Source organism: Melospiza melodia, chromosome 19, assembly GCF_035770615.1.
Source record: "Melospiza melodia melodia isolate bMelMel2 chromosome 19, bMelMel2.pri, whole genome shotgun sequence".
Classification (NCBI taxonomy): Eukaryota; Metazoa; Chordata; class Aves; order Passeriformes; family Passerellidae; genus Melospiza; species Melospiza melodia.
Window position 1 is genome coordinate 3,379,922 of NC_086212.1, and position 19,291 is coordinate 3,399,212.

The 19,291-nt window shown below is 52.7% G+C and overlaps 1 protein-coding gene across 1 annotated transcript in view; it reads left to right on the forward strand.

Moving 5' to 3' along the window:
• Positions 1-5,060: 5,060 nt before the first annotated feature.
• The window catches only part of NECAB3 (N-terminal EF-hand calcium binding protein 3), a 35,122-nt gene continuing 20,891 nt past the window's right edge, over positions 5,061-19,291 (forward strand). Inside the window, exons 1-3 of the mRNA XM_063172161.1 lie at positions 5,061-5,717; positions 12,181-12,205; positions 13,432-13,540. Coding sequence (XP_063028231.1) covers positions 5,625-5,717; positions 12,181-12,205; positions 13,432-13,540 — 227 coding nt within the window. The 5' untranslated portion in view covers positions 5,061-5,624. The remainder of the gene's footprint in view (positions 5,718-12,180; positions 12,206-13,431; positions 13,541-19,291) is intronic.

The window sequence follows — 19,291 nt, forward strand, 5'->3', positions numbered from 1 at the left end:
GGACTGACGGACGCTGGGGACCCCAGCGAGGGGAGCCTGGAGCTCCCAGGGGCTCCTGGCAGCCAGGATGGGGCTCAGGGGCTCCCTAGTGGCACAGCCAGGGCTGTGCTCCTTCCTGCCTGTGTTCGTGCCCTTTCTCCCCTCCTCCTGCCTGGTTTTCCTTTAAACAGCCTGATAAATATTTCACCCTGAGCTCGTTGTGTAAACTGCCCCTGCTCCTGCAGCGGCAGGCAATGGGATCCCAGGTCAGCACAGGCTGCTGGGTGGCACAGAGAGCCCATCACACTGCCTGGCATCCTGCCTGCACCCTTGTGCCTCTCTTCCCACACCTTCTCCTCTGTGGGTTTGGGTGGCGTTTTGTAATTGGGCAGACAAGTCTGCATTGGGGGCTCTGTGGGATCAGTTATTGCGTTAAAAGGGAAATTAATCCAGGTGTCAGTGCTTAATTGGATACTTTAGCCTTAAAAGACCTTGGAACAAGAGATTGTTGCCATTTTTGTGGTGCTTTTCCAGTGCACTGAGCCTGGTGTGGACAGTGTGTAAAACTCCACATAAGATAACAATAAACAAGAACCTGAAGACTGAAAAGATCTGGTGTGTCTCTGTTTCCTGACACAGAACCACCCCAGGAGGGTCTCCCCCAACAGGGGAGTCCCCAGGGAGGGCCCAGCCATAACCCAGAAGTAGGGGAATCAGCAGCAGGTCACCAACATTGCAGAGTGCCCAGCCCAGCCCATGGCAGCTCCTGCCCAGCCCTCCCCTCTCCTCTGCTTAGTCCCAAGGTGATGGATCCTGATGGTGATGGTGACCTGCAGTGCTGCAAAGGGGAGAGACCCCGGCTTTGGGGAAGATGAAACAGGAAAGCCTTATCAATATGATTGCCTGGCAAAAGATTTTGAGAATATGGAAACTATAAATGAGATTGAAATGAAAGCAAGCTTTGAGATCCCTCAGTTACTGAACAACTGGGAAACAATGGCATGGCCAGCTGAAGGTGATCCCCTTTTGATGGAACAACACCCTCTGCTTGCAGACAGGCCCAAGGCTCAGAGCAGACCCTGCAGCTTGGCAGAAGGGGCCCAAAGAGGAGCTTTTAGGGTAACACAGTATGGTAATGTAATGATTCTTATAGGCTGTATGGAAATGCTGTAGGATTTGTATCTTGTACTAGATTGGTTAGTGAGAATCAGAATATTCAACACAGAAGATTTATTGTATTGGAATGGGAACTTTGCTCTCTTTACCTTTTTACTCATCCTCTTCACCACTCTCTCCCCCTCTCTCCCCCTCTCCTCTCTCAGCCTGCTCTGAGCTGTGTCTGGCAGCTCCCAGCAGGGCCCTGCCCCCAGGCCCTTTGCAATAAACCCCAAGTTCCAGCCCTGGCTGCAGAGATCTCTCCTGTCCGTCTGTCCTGACCGTCCCACCCCCTGACACTCCTACACCCCAGCACAGGAAATGGTTTTTATGGGATCCAGGGGGCACAGGAGAGGGGAGAGGATTTGCACTGCCACCCCCAGCTCCACAGCAGTAGCACAGCTCTGCCTCTTTCGCCCGAGACAAGGCAAAGTGTCACAGACAGATTTTATGAAAAATCCTTTTGTTAGGATCTTTTCTCCTGAGAAGCTGAGAAGCTTCAGCTTCTCCATGTTTTCCTGCTTTGGAATGAGATTTAGAGAATTGTTTACCCAGCATGTGAATTTGTTTTTACTTGATGATCAATGAAAACCACCTGTGTTGAGGTTGTGAGCAGTCACAAGATATTATTATCATTCTTTTCTATTGCTTGCTAGCCTTCTGATAAAATCCTTTTTTCTATTCTTTTAGTATAGTTATAATATATAATTTTCTTTTAATAATATAATATATATAATAAAATAATATTTTCTATTTTAAAATTTTATAAAATATATTTTAAAAATTTTATAAAATATATTTTTAAATTTTTATAAAATAGTTTAATAAAATAATATTTTTATAAATCAGCCTTCTGAAACATGGAGTCAAGATTCTCATCTCTTCCCTCGTCCTGGGACCCCTGTGAACACCACCACAGGGACAGGGCTGTGTCCCACTGCAGCAGCACTGCCCAGCTCCACGTGAGCCACGTAAAAATAACCACTGTGCCTCCCAGGATGATCCATGATGCAGCTGAAGGGCTTCCCTCTGCTGTTTCGGGTGCCTGGAGAGGGAGCTGATGGTAGAAGAGCACATGGCAGCGCTGGGAGGCAGCCCCAGGCACTGCCTGGTTTGATTTATCTGCTGCAAAGCTGCTTTTCTGTGCCAGGTGAAGGCAGCAGGTCAGGGGATGGCACCTTGCACTCATCCTTGGGCTCTCAGCTCATTGCCAGGAGTGTCACCCCACAGGGACCATGGTGACCCCAGTGGCACTGGAAAATGCTGGGCAGGATGTGGGCACGGTGCTGAGCCCAGGTATTGGAATGAAATACCTTTAGCAGGCCTGGGGTGTCGTGGCCCTGGGCTGTGGGGTTGGGATCTGGGGGATCAGCTCCACAGTGGGGTGAGCTCTGGGATAGGCTGGCAGGGGCATTAATGGCCCCCATAAGGGTTTGTACCTTTAACCTGATCCCCCTCAGAGGCTCCTAGGGGGGTTTGGTGTCCCTTTAGGCAGGGGTGTCCTGCCCCACCTCTGCATCCCATCCCACCCTTCCCTATTTCCAAAACCCTCTCCTGTTTCCTCCAAAGGAGGGAGCTCAGGGAGGTAAGGAGCAGCATTGTTTATTCCTGGGATGCTGTTGAGTGGCTGCTCCCTTGAATTCCTCCTCCCTGAGGTGCTGGGGAGCAGAGCAGAGCCCTGGTGTCCCCCACAGCTGGGCCATGTCCCCCTTCCCTGGGATTGGGAGCACCTGTCTGTCACAAACATCTTTTATGGAAAATCCTTTCCTTAGGATTTTTTCTCCTGAGAAGCTGAAAAGCCTCAGGAACAAAATGTAAACAATGATTATCTGCTGCTGTGGAATGCAACAGGTGCATCTGGGATTGGTCTCATGTGGTTGTTTCTAATTAATGGCCAATCACAGTCAGCTGGCTCAGACAGAGAGTCTGAGACACAAACCTTTGTTATTCATTCCTTCTTATTCTATTCTTAGCCAGCCTTCTGATGAAATCCTTTCTTCTATTCTTTTAGTGTAGTTTTAATGTAATATGTATCATAAAATAATAAATCAGCCTTCTGAAACATGGAGTCAGATCCTCGTCTCTTCCCTCATCCTCAGACCCCTGTGAACACGGTCACACCTGTCACCTCCTGCCATCAGCCTGAACTTCCCCTCACTCTCAGGCTGCTCCTTCCCACATGGAAACCCACACTGACTCCCAGGGATCCCCCTGGGCACCAAGTGTGGGGTTTTGGGGCAGATGGGAGTGTGGGAAGCCCTTCCAAGAGGGATATTTTGGTCCAGGGCAGAGCCTCACCATCACTCCAGCCCCTTCCATGCTCCATGCAAGGTGAGCCCTGTCCCTGCTGCAGCCCTGGCCTGTGCTCTGCTGCTGCTCCCATTTCAGGTGGATTTGGTGATGGCCACACTCAGCAGCTCCAGCCCCTGGAGCTCTGTGCCTCCCTGGGGACAGGGACAGCCCCGTGCCAAGGGCAGGGAGTGCACGTGCACCATGGAGCCCTTGGATGCCCCTGCCAGGGCCCAGCTGGGCTTTTTCCACCTCTTTTGCTTTGCACACACCTGGAGCAGCTGGGAGATGGTAAAAATAGCTGTGATGCCTTGGGCTCAGCTTGGAGCACGTTGTCCCAGGGGGAACAGGAGGTGAGGGAGCTCCACGTGCTGCACTGGGTCACGTTGGGGCTTGGATCTGAGACCAGGCTCAAGCAGAGCTGAGCTCAGCAATCAGGGTGTCCTGCAGAGCTCCCTGTGAAAGCAGAGGTGGTGCTGAGGGTGGCAAAACCTGCCTGGAATTCTGCAAAATCCAAAAAAAAACAGGTTCATGGCCCTTTCTCAGGAAGGGAAGTCCTGGAACGGAGGCACAGGCCCCCAGGTGCCTGTGCCAGGCAAGGGATGGGGATTGCTCCTCTTCCTCCTCTTCCTTGTGTCCCCCAGCCTGCTGGGGCAGGGGGTTCCCATCCCTGGAGGAACCAGGATCCTGGCATGCTGCTCTGGAGGGAAGCAGCTCGGAACCAAGGCTGCCTGGCACTGAGGGCATGGAGGGGCTGGCACCACCAGGAACTCATTTGAAACCACCCTGGGATCTAGGGCCACCAAAACCACAGTGGAACCACCTGTGGTCAAACTGGGCCAACCCAGGGCCAGCTGAGGAAAGCAGGACTTTCCCAGTGCCATCAGTGCCCATGTCGGGACTACCTGTGGTCAAACCTGGACCAACTGGAGCCCCAGTGGGACAACCACGGCTATGCTGGGACCAGCCATGACCCCACTGTGACCACCCACAGCCAAACTGGGGCAGCCCCAGGGCCATCTGGGGCAACCAGGGCTACCTTGGGGGCAAGAGCAACCACACTGGGACCATCCATGGCTCAAACTGGGACCAACCGGGGCCACGTTGGTGTGATCAGGCCTGCGGTGGGGCCAACAGCAACCACACTGGGACCAACCGCAGTCAAACTGGGACCAACTGGGGCCTCGCTTAGGGCACCCAGGGCTACCGTGGGGTCAACAACGACCACACTGGGACCATCCATCACCAGACTAGAGCCACCCCAGGGCCAGCTGGGGCAACCAGTGTTACTGTGGGGCCTACAGTGACCACATCGAGACCACCTGTGGCCACCCTGGGATCAGCTGGGGTACCCAGGACTGCTGTGGGGCCAGCACTGATGGTCACACTGGGACACTCAAGGACGGCCACACAACCCAGCACTGGGAGCCCACGGGGCTGCTCTGGGTCCAACAGGACCGCCCCAGCGGCCAGCGGGCACCCGGACCCAGCGCGGCCCCGCCCCTCGCCCACCCGCCAAGCCCATTGGTGTTACTGATGTCAATCACAGCTCATGACCAATCGGATGGCGGCGGGGGCGGGCCCTCCGCGGAGCCAAAGTTGGCTGGGGCGGCGGAGCCGCTCGGCTGAGTCGGGATCGGCGGGGCGCGACCGGCACACGGACTGAGCCGAGCCACCCTGCCGAACCCATCCCTGCAGCATCGAACAGAACCGAACGCATCCCTCCGACACGCAGCTGATCGCTAAGGCACGGAGCCAGACCCATCCCTGCCTCACCGAGGCCGTTCTTTCCGCGCCCAGCCCATCTCTACGGTACCGCACCGAGCCGTGCCTTGCGGTACCGTACCGCGTCCTACGGCACCGCACCGAGCCCATCCGTACACCAGCGCTCCTGCCCTGCGGCACCGCACCGCATCCCGGGCACCGCATCGAACCCGTGCCCTGCGGCACCGCACCGCATCCCGGGCACCGCACCACATCCCAGGGCACCGCACCGAACCCGTGCCCTGCGCTACCGGACCGCATCCCGGGCACCACATCGAACCCGTGCCCTGCGCTACCGGACCGCATCCCGGGCATCGCATCGAACCCGTGCCCTGCGCTACCGCACCGCATCCCGGGCACCGCACCGCACCCTAAGGCGCCGCACCCCCGGCCCCGCTCCGCTCCCCGCTGCCCGCAGCGCCGTGCCCGGCGGGACCATGATGTCGTGTGCCGAGCTGCTGGCCGTGTGCCTGCTGTCCGCAGATCGCGGCCCCAAGCCCCGCCGCCAGCCGCTGCCCATCTTCCACGACGTGAGTACCGATGGGGGACTCCGCATCCTGTGCCCCGCTCGGTGGGGCTCCTTCCCGCAGGAACCGGCCCGGGGGATGTGCCCCTGCCAGCCTGGTCGTGATGGCTTCAGTAGTGATGTCGTGTCCTTCTGCTGAATGCTGGGCCTCTGGTGGCTGGCAGCAGCCCACGCCTCATCCGGAGCTGGCTGTCATGACCCCCGCAGCGGGAGCTGTGTGGCAGGAACGCCGGGGAAGGTTCCCCGGGGCTGTTCACAGCCATGGCATCCAGCAGAGCGGTGCCTGCGGCGGCCCCCGGGTGCAGCCCTGTCCCTGCCCGCTCCCGACGCTCCGGGATTGTGGAGGAGGATGCCCCGTGTGGGTTGGAGGTTGCCTCGGCATCCTGGCGGCTGTGGGTGGCACGGGGGAGTTGGAAATGCAAGTGGTGGCTCTTTGTGTTCGGGGATGCTGGCACGGTTCCTGCTGTCACACCGCGTCCCCTCCGGTGCCAGGGGCCGGGGCTCCGGGGGGAAGGTGGCTGCATGCCGGCCGTGTGCCAGGGCCAGGGGCACAGCCCGGGACAGAGCCACCCCTGCAGCACCTCCGGCCCTCCTGCTCCTGCCCAAATCGCCCTGGTGACAGCCCTGGCATTGCCAAGTGTCCGGCACTGCTGAGCTCCGAGCCACCCTGGGGACCAGGGACATGCGGGGACAGAGGTGCCCTGCCGCAGGGAGGAGGAGGAGGAGAAAGGCAGCGAGGATGGGGTGCCCAGGGAGGAGGAGGAGAAAGGCAGTTAAGGATGGGGTGCCCGGGCACTGGCACAGCTCAGGTTGGTGCCAGCTGTCGTGTCCCAGCTGCCGTCTCCATCCTGACCCGCTCCAGGTTCACCCCGTGCCCCAGCCCATGCCAGAGGAGGGGAGCAGCAGATCCCGGTGTGGTCCAGCCACGTCTGGTCCAGTCCAAACCCCCCGGCGTGCCCAGGAGGCGCTGGGAAGCCGTGGTGCCGCTCAGCTGCCAGCTGGGGTCAGGGTCTCTCTCCTGCCTGGGGGGCTCGGGCTGCCAGCTTCATTAACCGCGCTAATTACTCGGCTGAGGGGAGGTGGGCAGGAGGGGGCGGGTGGTGACAGCTGTGTTCCAGCTCAGCTCCTCAGGGCACTCGCTGAGTCGCACATCCATCCCTCAGGGTGTCATTAAAGCAATTAAAATGGGAAATGTTAACAACGCTAGCAGCTGCTTTCCGGGTTCTGGCGGCTTCTCTTCCTCCACCCTGTGACTCCTTTGCTCCCAGCTTTGCCTCAGAGCTCGGCAGGGTGAGTTTCACCTCTGCACCCTTGGCTCTGGGCACTTGGCTGGTGCCCAGCTGCCCCCAGGTGTGACAGTGTTCACAGGGGTCTCAGGTTGAGGGAAGAGACGAGGATCTGACTCCATGTTTCAGAAGGCTGATTTATTCTTTTATGATGTATATTACATTAAAACTATACTAAAAGAATAGAAGAAAGGATTTCATCAGAAGGCTAGCTAAGAATAGAAAAAGAAGGAATGATAACAAAGGTTTGTGGCTCGGACTCTGTCTGAGCCGGCTGACTGTGATTGGCCATTAATTAGAAACAACCCCATGAGACCAATCACAGATGCACCTGTTGCATTCCACAGCAGCAGATAATCATTGTTTACATTTTGTTCCTGAGGCTTCTCAGATTCTCAGGAGGAAAAATCCTAAGGAAAGGATTTTCCACAAAAGGTGTCTGTGCCCCCCAGCTGGTCGGGGTGAGCATCCCTCGGCAGCAGGGCAGGATCCCCGCCTGCCCCCAGCACATCCTGGTGGCTGCTGCTCCTCTGGGATCTGCCAGCACATCTCCTGCCTTTGGGAGAAGTGAGGAGGAGGAGGAGGAGGGCTTTGCCTGAGATGCTTCACTGCAGGCGCCGTGCGAGCCGCAGTGCTGCCATGGCCCTGTGCGGCATCTCCAGCCTCGGGGAGATTCATCCCTCAGCCTCGGGGCTTGCTCTGTCCCCTCCTGGGACACGGGAGCTGCAGGAAGGATGGCACTCTGCTGCCTGGCCGCAGCCTGCCCAACCTGTCACATTGTCCCCAGGGCAGCTGTCCCCTCCCCAGCACCGCAGCTGCCTCCAGACCTGCAGGCAGGGAGGAATCCTATAATCTCCTTCCTTTCTGAGGTATGTGTGGGGCTCATCCCATAAATAAATGCTGTTTTAGCGCCTCTTCCCTCGGTCCTGTGAGGCTGTGGCTGCTTGGGCACAAGCCCAAGGGCTGAGGGAAACATCCTGGGCTCCAGGCAGTGCCCTGTGCTCTGGGGCTGCACCCTGAGGCAAGAGAGGGATTCCTTGGAGGGCCCTAATCCCACTTTCAGGATTCCTTGTCAGGCCCTAATCCCACTCCCAGCCTGGCTTTTCATCACCTTCCCCTGCCTTTGTCCCAGGGTGCTGTCCTCACTGGGGACAGTGCTCAGCTGCCATCCCTGAGCAGGTGCTGTGCCCAGGGAGGGGACAGCACCGGCCCTGGGGAGTGTGGAAGGGACTTTGTGGTGGCTGGGCTGGGCTGGGCTGGAGCTGCTCCTGGGCTCAGGCAGGGATGGGCTGGCTGCAGGCAGCCAGAGCCACAGCCCTGCCATGCCAGGCTATATTGATAAATTATTACCAATATGGCAGGACAGGACATGCCTGAGCGTGTCTGACCCTTGATGCTTGACCAAAAGGCAGCAATTATGGTGTTTCACCCCACAGACACCTTTGGCTGGCTGGGTGTGTGGTGTTTCACCCCACAGACACTTTGGGCTGGCTGGGTGTGTGGTGTTTCACCCCACAGACACTTTTGGCTGCGGGTGTGTGGTGTTTCACCCCACAGACCCTTTTGGCTGGCTGGGTGTGTGGTGTTTCACCCCACAGACACTTTTGGCTGCCTGGGTGCTGCACTGGGCCCGTGGGGACAAGTCCAGGCCTGCAGGAGCTCTGGTGGTGCTGGGATGGAGCTTCCCCCCATAACAGGGGCTGCTCCTCAGGTTTCCCTCTGTGGAGAAGCTTTGAGGCGATGGTGAAGGAAAGGAGTCGGTTCTGATGGAGGGTTTGGATCCAGAGCTTTATTCTGGCCCACAGGCCTCTGAATGCAGCACCAGCTCCAGCAGAACTCCCTGAGCCCGTGGGTGCTGCTCCTTTAACCCCGGGGAGAGGGGCAGGGAAGGGGCAGGGAGCCATCAGCCAGGGACAGGAGGGGAGGGACAAAGGACACCTGGACACCTGGATGGCCCAATGCCCCCCAGGGCTAAAGGACATCCCTTGAATCTGCCAATCACTTCTGGAATTCTAGCACTGACAGTGCTGGGAGGGGAAAGGAGGGATGACTGACACACCTGGGACAGAATTATCAGGGAGAGACCCAGGGTATCTGAGGCAAACCAGGACATCACACCTCAACAGGGGCCCTGCAGCAGTGGCCTTGCCCCGGGGTCTCTCCCAGCTCCTGCCTGTGCCATGTTCCTCTGGATCTCCAGGCAGCTGTCAGGTGTGCACTGGCTCGTGTAACTCACTGAGCCTTGTGAGGGAGGAACAGGCATCCACTCTGTGTGCTGAGGCTCCTGCTGAGGATGGGCTCACCCCAGATTAGAGACCTCCTCAGTGTAGTTATGATATTTTCTGAAAAATCCCTTTGCTAGGATTTTTCTCTTGAGAAGCTGAGAGGCCTCAGGAACAAAATGTAAACAATGATTATCTGTAGAATGCAACAGGTGCATCTGTGATTGGTCTCATGTGGTTGTTTCTAATTAATGGCCAATCCAGACAGTCCAGCTGTCCAGACTGTCTCAGTCAGTCACAGGATTTTGTTATCATTCCATTCTCTCTGCTTCCTTGGCTAGCCTTCTGATGAAATCCTTTTTTCTATTCTTTTAGTATTGTTTTAAAATTATATATATCATAAAATAATAAACCAGCCTTCTGAAACATAAAGTCAACATTCTCATCTCTTCCCTGGTCCTGGGACCCCTGTGAACACCACCACACCTCAGGTCTCTAATCTCCCCTGAAGCTGAGTTCTGCCTCTGAGCCCACAGATAAGCCCTGCTGAGCAAGGCCAGCCTGTGAGTGGGAAATGTTTGCCCTCACTCAAAGTGCTTGGGTGACACTTGGGTGTCTCTGGGACACCTGGAGCCACACGAGCCATGTGTCCCTCTGATGACACACAACTCTGCAGGATGAAGCTTCCCCCTTGATGGAGAGTCCATGGCAGGGTGGGACCCACAGGTGTGGCATTCACATTCTCTGGAAAAATCCCTTCACCCAGGGTTTTTCTCCTGGGAAGATAAGAGGCCTCAGAGAAAAGGAAAACAATTCTTATCTCATTTGCTTCTCCTGTGTTGTGCTCCCATTGGAATGTGTTTGGAGATTGTTTACCCACAGGTGATTGTTCCATTGCATTCTGCTGGGAGTTGTTTTCACTCTTTGGCCAGTCAGGGCCAAGCTGTGTCAGGGCTCTGGAGAGAGTCACCAGTTTTCATTATTGTCTTTTTAGCATTCTGTAAGTATCCTTTCTGTATTCTTTAGTACAGTATTCTTTAATATAATTTAGTATCATAAAGTAATAAATGAGCCTTCTGGGAACATGGAGTCAGATTCATGATTCCTGCCTTTTTTGGGGCAGGAATGCAATAAATACAAATTTAAAATTGTAATACAATAAACACTGTAAATACAGTACCACGGGTGCTGCCCCTGCAGCCATGAGACCCCACAAGGAACCTGTTAGCCTGGAGAAAGCTTTGCTCTAAAATCCAGAGAATTCACCACTGTTAGGGAGCTGCAGGTTCCCATCTCAGCTCAGTGTGTGCTGTGTGGTGCTCAGGGAGTGCTCACCCCCTTTCCTGGCCAGCTGGGATTCTGGGGATGGTTCCCTGATGCTGCCCAGCCCAAGGCAGCCCCAGCTCCTCAGCTTGGGGCAGGAGGAGCTCACTGTGCTCACAGGAGCATCCTACAAGGAGCTGTTCCTGCTCCTGATTCCCAGGGAAGCTCCAGCCTTAGAAAAGCCTCAGCCTAGCTGCAAGCCAGGCCCTTGGGGAATTTTCCTGGCAGCTTCCACTTTGCCTCAGGTTCTCAGGGGGATGTCAGGGCCTCGGGACATGCATGGAGCTGGCAGTGGGTGGTGCAGGAGGGGTAGTGGTGCCTCTGCCTGCTGGCACTGGGGCTGCTCTGGGCGTGGGGGCAAGAATAGAAAATTCTGTCTCCTTTCCCGGCCTTCTTTCTTTCCTAATCTTTCTTCAGACCTGCAGATTTTTTCATCAGCCAGTATAGTAAATCAAGGCAACCCCAACAAAGGGAGGAATGATGAGGTCAACTCTGTCGCTATCAGAAGGCTAATTAATTAATTATTTTATTATACTATGTTTTTCTATATTATATTACACTGAATCTGCACAAGCACTCAACTCCACTCAACTGCCCAGAATCTTGTGACTGTCACTGGCAGTCCTGACACACACACTCACCAGGATTCAATTGGTCAGTGAATCAAAACACTCACAGCAGAACCCAGTTATCAATTCCCTTCAGGTAAACAATCTTCCACAATGCATTCTACTTGTGAACAACAAGAGGAGCAGTAAATGAGATAAGAATTGTTCTTATTGTTCTCTGAGGTTTCTCTCTGTGACTCCCAGAAATATCCTTGGGAAGTTGTACCTTGCTTTTCTCTGTGAAGAGAAATGCAGCCACAAGCCAGGATGATATAAAGGACAGCTTCCATATAGACAATTTTCTGTTGTTGCCTCCATTAGGATGTGCTGGACAAAACCTTGTACATTTTGGTCTGGGAAAACGTTGCCAGGTTCAGAAGTGGTGCTGCTCCTCACTGGAGTCAGCCCCAATAACTCCTGGTGAATCAGATCCCAGCAGGGCTGAGCAGCCCCAGCTCTCTCCTGGGGCATGGTTGGGAATCTGTGCTGAGACCCTGAACTGGAGCAGCTCTCCAGCTGTGCCCTGTGCCAGAAGCAGTTCCAGATTAATTAATGCATTAATGATTAATTACAGTGAGTGTGCATGCTGAGGAGCTGGGAAGGGCTGTGCTGAGGGCTGCTTACAAAGCTCAGGGCAGGAGCTGCTCCTTGATGCAGGTTCTGGAGTGTTGGAGATGCACAAAGTGCTTCCTTACAGACTGGGTTTGTTCCTAATGTTCTTTCCTTTCAATGGACTGAAAAATTAAAGAGTTGCCATCACAAGGATGCAGCAAAGTCCTTTCTGCTTTGTCTGTGTGCTCTCTAAAGGTGCTTGTTCTGAGTGCTGGGCTCACCCAGCCAAGGGCTCTGTGCATTAAGGGCAAGAAATGGGTTTAATCATTGGCAAAGGGGAATTTCCCAGGGCAGCCTGTGCAGTCCCAACAGCTGTGGCTTCTCCCTGATCTCCTGGGGGTGATTTTTCATGGTGCTGGGTGCTGCCTGGCTCACTGCTCAGCTGCCCTTCTCTCCTGTTGTGTTTTGTCTTGCAGATTTTCCGGCGAGCCGACAAGAACGGTGAGTGCCTTGTTCCTGCTGCTGCCTCCCCCTCCCTGCCTGGCTCCTTCCCACTGGGAGCTTTGCCTGCGAGAGGGAGGGTGGAAAATGCTTTTCTGCTTCACCTGGATCCCTGCCCAGGGCTGGGAATGGGCTCAGGACACAGGACACAGCCCCTGCCAAGCCCTTCTCCTGCCCAGGGGCTGTCAGGATTCTGCTTGGTCCCTCCAGGATTGGTTCTGTCTCTGTGCTCAGTCCAGGGTTTTACAGAGCAGAAGGGACCCTCAGACAGAGTTGTTTTGCAGGAATTTTCAATGTAGGGAACATGGGTTTGGGGTGTGCAGGATTTGGTGTTGTTTGAAGGCTGTGCTGGTGCCCTGCTGTCCCTGTGGTGGCTTGCACAGCCCCTCTCCCCTGGCCTTGTCCCTTGCACTGTCAGGAACAATATTTCAGAGAGCTGACCAAAATTTGCTGCTTGGAGAGCTTCACTAAAGCTCTGCAAGCAGATCTGGTGTGGTGCTTTTGTGTCCCAAAGCTTTAGTGATGATGGGAAAGTTTCACCCTCCTGGCTGGGAGATTCTGTTTCTGGGTGCCCCTGGAGGCCCTGGCATTTGGGAGTTAGGCTCTGCCACCCAGTTTTTAATTCCTTAGAAAAGCAGGAATTGAACCTACACTACAGGAATCAAAAACCTCCATATTTCCTTTATATTACTTTCTAGTAGGGTCAGCTAAACAAGTTACCGGGCCCATACCCCAAAAATGATGGTTCAACTCCTGCCCCTGCTAATGAAACCCAAAGCAAATGTAGTCTTCAGCACCCATAAACCAAGAGGTCCAAAATCACAAGGGATATCCCTGAGCCTTCCCACACTCTCTTGGCTCTTTTCCTTCATGGTAGCTTTTATTGCAGGTCACAATGCAGCTGCAGTTCTCCACAGAGAGGAAGGAAAAACCTCCTGAGTCCATGGAGAGCACTTTCTTTCCATGGAAATCTGATGCTGCCCTCAGTGTGCTGTTCTTGGACAGTCTGTGTGCCTTTCTGAGAACACCACTCCTTCAGGGAAGGGCTGAAATTCCCACCTGCACTTCCAGCAGCACCCGGTGTTTTTGCTGGGCTGGTGGGCCAGGCTCTCAGGGAGATTTTTGCTGTAATTATCATGCAGAACACACCCAGCCCTATCCCACACAGGGCTGGGATGCTGCTTTCCACAGATATATAATTATTCTTCCCTTTCCTTTGAATGCAGATGATGGGAAGCTGTCATTTGAGGAGTTCAAGAACTATTTCTCCGATGGCATCCTGAGCTCGGAGGAGCTGTGGGAGTTGTTCAGTGGCATTGACAGGCGTCACTCAGAGTGAGTACCGTGGTGGTGGCACTGAGGAGATGCAGGAGAAGCTAAAACTGCCTGCCTGGAGGTGGAGGAGCTTGGGAGGCGGGTGTGATAAATAATCAGGGTGAGACAAACCCACCTCTTGCCACAGAGCCACTGAAAACCAGTGCTGAGAGCAGCCAGACCATTTTAAGAGCAGCCATTGGATTTCCTGCAGCTCTAGAAGGCAAGAAAGCATTGAAAATGCCATTTTTGTGGTTTGGAAAATGTGCTCCAGGAATAGGCAGCCCTGTGTGCCTGCAGGAGCCTGAGCTGCTGTGGGGACACACAAAGTCACAGACTCTGCCACTGCTGACTCAGGAACTGCTTGGCACTTATGTAAGAGCTGCTTTCCACCACAAGTGGGCTTGGTGCATGTAACAGGGAATTTAGGGCAGCTACTTGTCAAAAAAAGCCCCACAGATCAGGAGAAGGAATTGAGCTTAGGTCTGGTCTCCTAACAGTGAATTTAGGACAGCTACTTGTGAAAAAAAGAAAGCCCCACAGATCAGGAGAAGGAATTGTGTTTAGCTCTGGTCTCCTAACAGGGAATTTAGGGCAGGTACTTGTAGAAAAAAGCCCCACAGAGCAGGAGAAGCAATTGAGCTTAGCTCTGGTCTCCTCATGAGTGGTGCTATCCAGAGGACTCTGCTGGGCTCTGCTGGGATTCTCAGCGCTGCTTTTGGGGTATTTTGGCCTCACTGGGGTGTCTATGCCCAGCTGGGTGCTGTGGGTGAGTCTGTCCTGGCACTGGGAGGAACTGGGTGCTGCTGGATTGCGTGGCTGGGGTCAGTCCACACAGCAGCCTTGTGCTGCTTTCCTTGGAGCTGCTGGTTGGGCTTGTGGGTGTGGGCAGCAGGAGAACATATCTGAAAACATCTCTGTCTCTGGGCTGTGGTCCCAGGAAGCTGCAGTGAGTGTTCCCTTTCCTCTGGAAATGCTCCTTTCCTCTTGCTCCATTTTGGGGTGATCTCAGAGTCACGGCACCCCTGGAAAACACAGGGTGCAGCAAAAGCTGTGCCAAGGGAAATACAGGTTGGATATTAGGGAGAAGATTTTCCAAAAAGGGTGATAAAGTTCTGGAATGTTCTGCCCAGGGAGGTGGTGGAGTCCCCATCCCTGGGTGTGTTTAACAAAGCCTGGATGTGGCACTGGGTGCCAGGGTTTGGGTGAGGGGCTGGGGCTGGGTTGGACTCGATGGTCTTGAAGGTCTCTTCCAACCTGGTCATTCTGTGGTTCTATGAAGCTGGGAGCTTTAACCCAGCTCAAAACTGAGCAGGGAAGGTCTCCTGCCTTCAGGTGGGGTTTGTTCCATCCATCTGGAGCAGCTGGGGAGGCCTGGCTGGGCTGTGCTGCCCAGGAGCTGTGGCTGCAGCAGTGCCAGCACTGAGCTGGTGACACCTGTTAGCCGGGTGTGAGCCTTGGGTCCTTGTTCTCTTCCTGCCACCAAGAGCAGAAGGGACCCTCAGACAGAGCTGTTTGCAAATTCCTGCAAATGTAGGGAGCATGAGGTTTGGGGTGTGCAAGATTTGGTGTTGTTTGAGGGCTGTGCTGGTGCCCTGCTGTCCCCATGGTGGCTTGGACAGCCCCTCTCCCCTGGCCTTGTCCCTTGCTCCCTTGTCAGGAACTTAACATTTCAGAGAGCTGGGCAAAATTTGCTGCCAGACTGAAGAGTATTACAGAGCTGGGGAGCAGCTCCAAGCTCTGCAAGCAGATCTGCTGTGGTGCTTTTGTGTCCTGAAGCTTCAGTGATGATGGGAAAGTTTCACCTCCATTCAGCAGGTGGGTTTGGTGCTGTGTTTGTCATGTCCAGGCTGGAATTGGTGTTTCCTCATCCCTGCCAGGCTGACCTGAGGAGGGACAGTAGCAGAGATCTCCATGCCCAGGCCCCTCCTGACCCTCACCCACCTCTGGAACCTGCAGCTGCTGGGAACAGGAATATTTCAGAGCTCTCCCACATTTCTTGTTGTCCTTCCAGAGAGCCCCATGCTGTCCTCTGTCCACCTCCCACTCTCTGGCTCTCAGGTGGGACACTGGGGCCTGTGCATCACACACCTCTGCTGGGGTCGCTTCACATTCTACATCTCCACACCAGGCTGGGTTTATTCTGCATTTCAGAAAATGGCTCCATTTTGGCATAAAATATCCCCTCACTTTAATTCTGTGACATTTCAAAGTTTATGTTGAAGCCAAATTCAAAAGCTGGTACAGCAGCAGGTCCATGGCTTTGTGTGCTGGCCCAGAGCTCCTCACCAGCTCTGGCAGTGGCACAGTGAGGTTCATCTTCCTGGAGAAGAGCATTTTCATCCCCTGAAACATCTGGGTGAGGAGAGACTGATGTTTCTGGAAGTTTGAGAGCTCCATAGCTGCATCCAGAATTGCAGGGGTTGAATGCCTGCCCTGTGAAACCTGCCCAGGGATGTGATGTTTGGATTTTACCTGTCCTTCTGTCCTGCACCTGTTGGGGAAATTTAGAAAAATAAGGTCTGGAAAATGCATTTTTGCATGAGGTTGTTCAGGAATTGGGTGAAGATTGCTCAGAGCCTTTGACCTGGAGCCACAAGGGATGGAAGCTCTGACCTGGTGCCTCTGAAAATCTCTTGGTGGGAATTACCTCAAGCGTGTGATTGTGTGGAAGAAGGGATTTGAGTGAATTCCCTCGCCTCTCTTTACTCAGAGACTGCAGCATCTGCCAGCCCCAGATGATGGAGAGTGACTGAAACACTCTGTGTCACACAAAAAAGGGTTTGGAAAGCAGATCTGTGATGGCAGTGGAGGTTCCCAACATGATAAATGATAAAAATAAAAAAAAACCCCGTCTGCTTTTCTGCAGCTGATTGCTGTTTTCTTGCATAAATTCCAGGCACATTCTGACAAAATCCCAACAGCATAATGATGACAAGCTCCTCCATCATCAGTTCAGGCTTAATTACAGTTAATCAGTGGTTTGAGCACAGTCAAAATACAGCTCTGGGAGATGTGGAGAGTCTCAGGATGAGTGCTTTGGAGGCAGAGGATGGCTCTTCTCCTGGAGTGGGAACGGCAGGGAGGAAAGCCTGCTGCCCTGGCAGCCCTGCAAAGTGGGTCAGCATTTGGTGTGCACATTCTGGGGGTGAGCTTCACCCTGGTTTTGGTGTGAATTGGTTCTGGCAGCATCAGAATGGCCCGAGAGTTTGCCTGCTGTGCTCTGTCCTGCCCCTGCCTGTGCCTGGGGGCTGCTGCAGCCTCTGGGACATGGCAGAGGTTCCCCTGCAGGGCTGCTGGTGGAACAGGCTGCAGATCCTCCCCTGGGCAGCTCCCACAGCGAGGATTTGTGCTATGAGATGTTGATTGGTTCAATGGTCAGTGGTTTAGTGATTGATTAGTTAACATTTCTTTTTAAGCAGCAAGCAGCCAAGATATAAAGATATATATATTTATATATATATGTAATCTATGTATCTATCTATCTATCTATCTATCTATGCATGTATGTATGTATCTATCTATAATTAACATATATATTTATATAAAGATATATAAATATATTAAAATATATATATCTTTATATATATAATTTATATATATATATAATTTTATATATATTTGTATATAAAAAGATAAAGATATGTATAAACATGTATTTTTATATATAATTTATATATCTATATATATCTCTATAATTTTTATATATATATTCATATATAAAAAGATAAAGATGTATATAAAGGTATATATTTTATATATATAATTTATATGTCTCTCTATATCTATATAATTTTTCTATTTATATATGTATATAAAAAGATAGATATAAAGATATGTATTTTTATATATAATTTATATATCTATATATAATGTATATATATTTATATATAAAAAAGATAGATAAAGATATATATATAGGAGTTATCAATAACCTTGGAAGCCACAGGGTGGGAGTTGATGGCAGCTCCTGTCACACCTTGCTGGAGCTGGGATGGCAGTGAGTTGAGCTGGTGGCTCCTTGCTCCTGCAGAAACCAGCCCCAGTCCCAGGTGCTCACTGGGACCAGTGCAAATGCCTGGATAATGTGCACACAAAGTATCCACATGCCCTCTGTGGTGATTTTTACCCCTCTCTCAGGTGGGAGCCAGTTTTCCCTGCAGCTCTGGGGCTGTGCTGTGCATACTGCAGGGCCAGGGCTCTTGCAGCACTGCAGCAGCTCTGCAGCCTCCAGGCAGCTGCCAGAAATAAAGAGGAAAACTTCACAAGGAGCAAACCCTTTTCCCAGTGCACACTGGTGCCCCAAACCCCAGTGTCTGTGTCAGGCAGAGCTGCCCAGAGGGGGAATCAGCAGAGTTGGGCACAGTGAGGGGCTGTGGCTCTGCAGGTTTATCTGGATCCAGTCTCAAGGGAAACAGAATTTTTTTTATCCTCTTTACAAAGTGCCTGCAGTGCCAGGTCAGTGCACAGAGCCCTGCCTGAATCAGCTGCTGTGTGTTTAAAATAGCTGAGCTGAGTGTTCCTGCCCCTGTGTGCTGCTCAGAGCTCCAGGCCTGCAGCCCCCTGCCCTGGCTCTGCCACCCTCACACCAAAATATTCCCCTGCTTTGAGCCACTGCCCACTGTTAAAGTGCTCTCAGTGGAGCCCAGGAGAAAGGGAGAGACACAAACAGCCTTTGATGTCTCAGGAAAAGCTGTAGGAAGATTTTTGCCTTAATTATTTCACCTTAAATGGTATTTTGGACGGTTCACACACTGTTCTCTAATTTTACATGAGGGTGTTTTTGTCCCTTTGCCCTGTCAGCAGTGTCAGAGGGGGACAGGGTGATGGTTTCCCATCCCTGGGCAGCAGCACTGCAGCATTCCCTGTGCTGGGAGCCTGGCAAACTCCAGGTACTGCCACTTCCCCCATGTGTGACAGCACTTCAACACTTAAAAACCACTTGAAAAGCTCTCTTTGGGGCTCTCTTCCACTTTCCCAATCAGGATTAAAATTGGTTGTAATCATCTGGGGAATTTTTGAGGCAGCAGAAGGCCTGGAGCTGAGGCTGATTTGAATAAATGCCATGCTGGGCTCTGTCCCTGCAGGCTCTGGGCATGGAGAGCAGCTCTGCCTTTGTGCCTTTGGCCACCTGAGCAGCTCCTGCAGACCCATCCCAAAACCTGGGGCTGTTTTTGTGCGTTCCCTCCTCCCTCTCTATCACCAGCTGGGGTCTCTGTACAAATCACAAACAGGACAGGACTGCTGTGGAACGTGCCTTGAGCTGTTCGATTTTCCAGCATCAGTCTCATTCCATGGTTATGACAATGGGAAGATGCCACCAGCTCACATCCCAGGCAGCAGACTAAGAACTGAATGTTACAACTCACTTTATAAGTTTTTTGACCAATCACACAAAGCAAAAGCACATTGACAGTAGTTCTATCCAACCACTATAAGCACAGGTACCTTTGGTTAAACAATGCTGTTTATTTCAAATACAATACCTGCTTGTGAGCCTTAAAACACAATGCGCAGAGCTCCATTATTAAGCTTTAAACTTCCCTATATCTTGCTAGATAAACTTTTCTGTAGTTTAGGGAGTTATTCTAGACAAGTGTTAATACACAGACCATTGTTCTATTTGTCTTTGCCTTTCTACTTTTTAAATATTTTTTTCTGCTGACCTGTCTCATGGCTACTGCATAGCTCTAATCACAGTTCTGCTGCCTCTGAGGCCTTTTGCAGCTTTCCCAAAACCCTCTGCTTTTGTAGATTCCCATACCTCTCCAC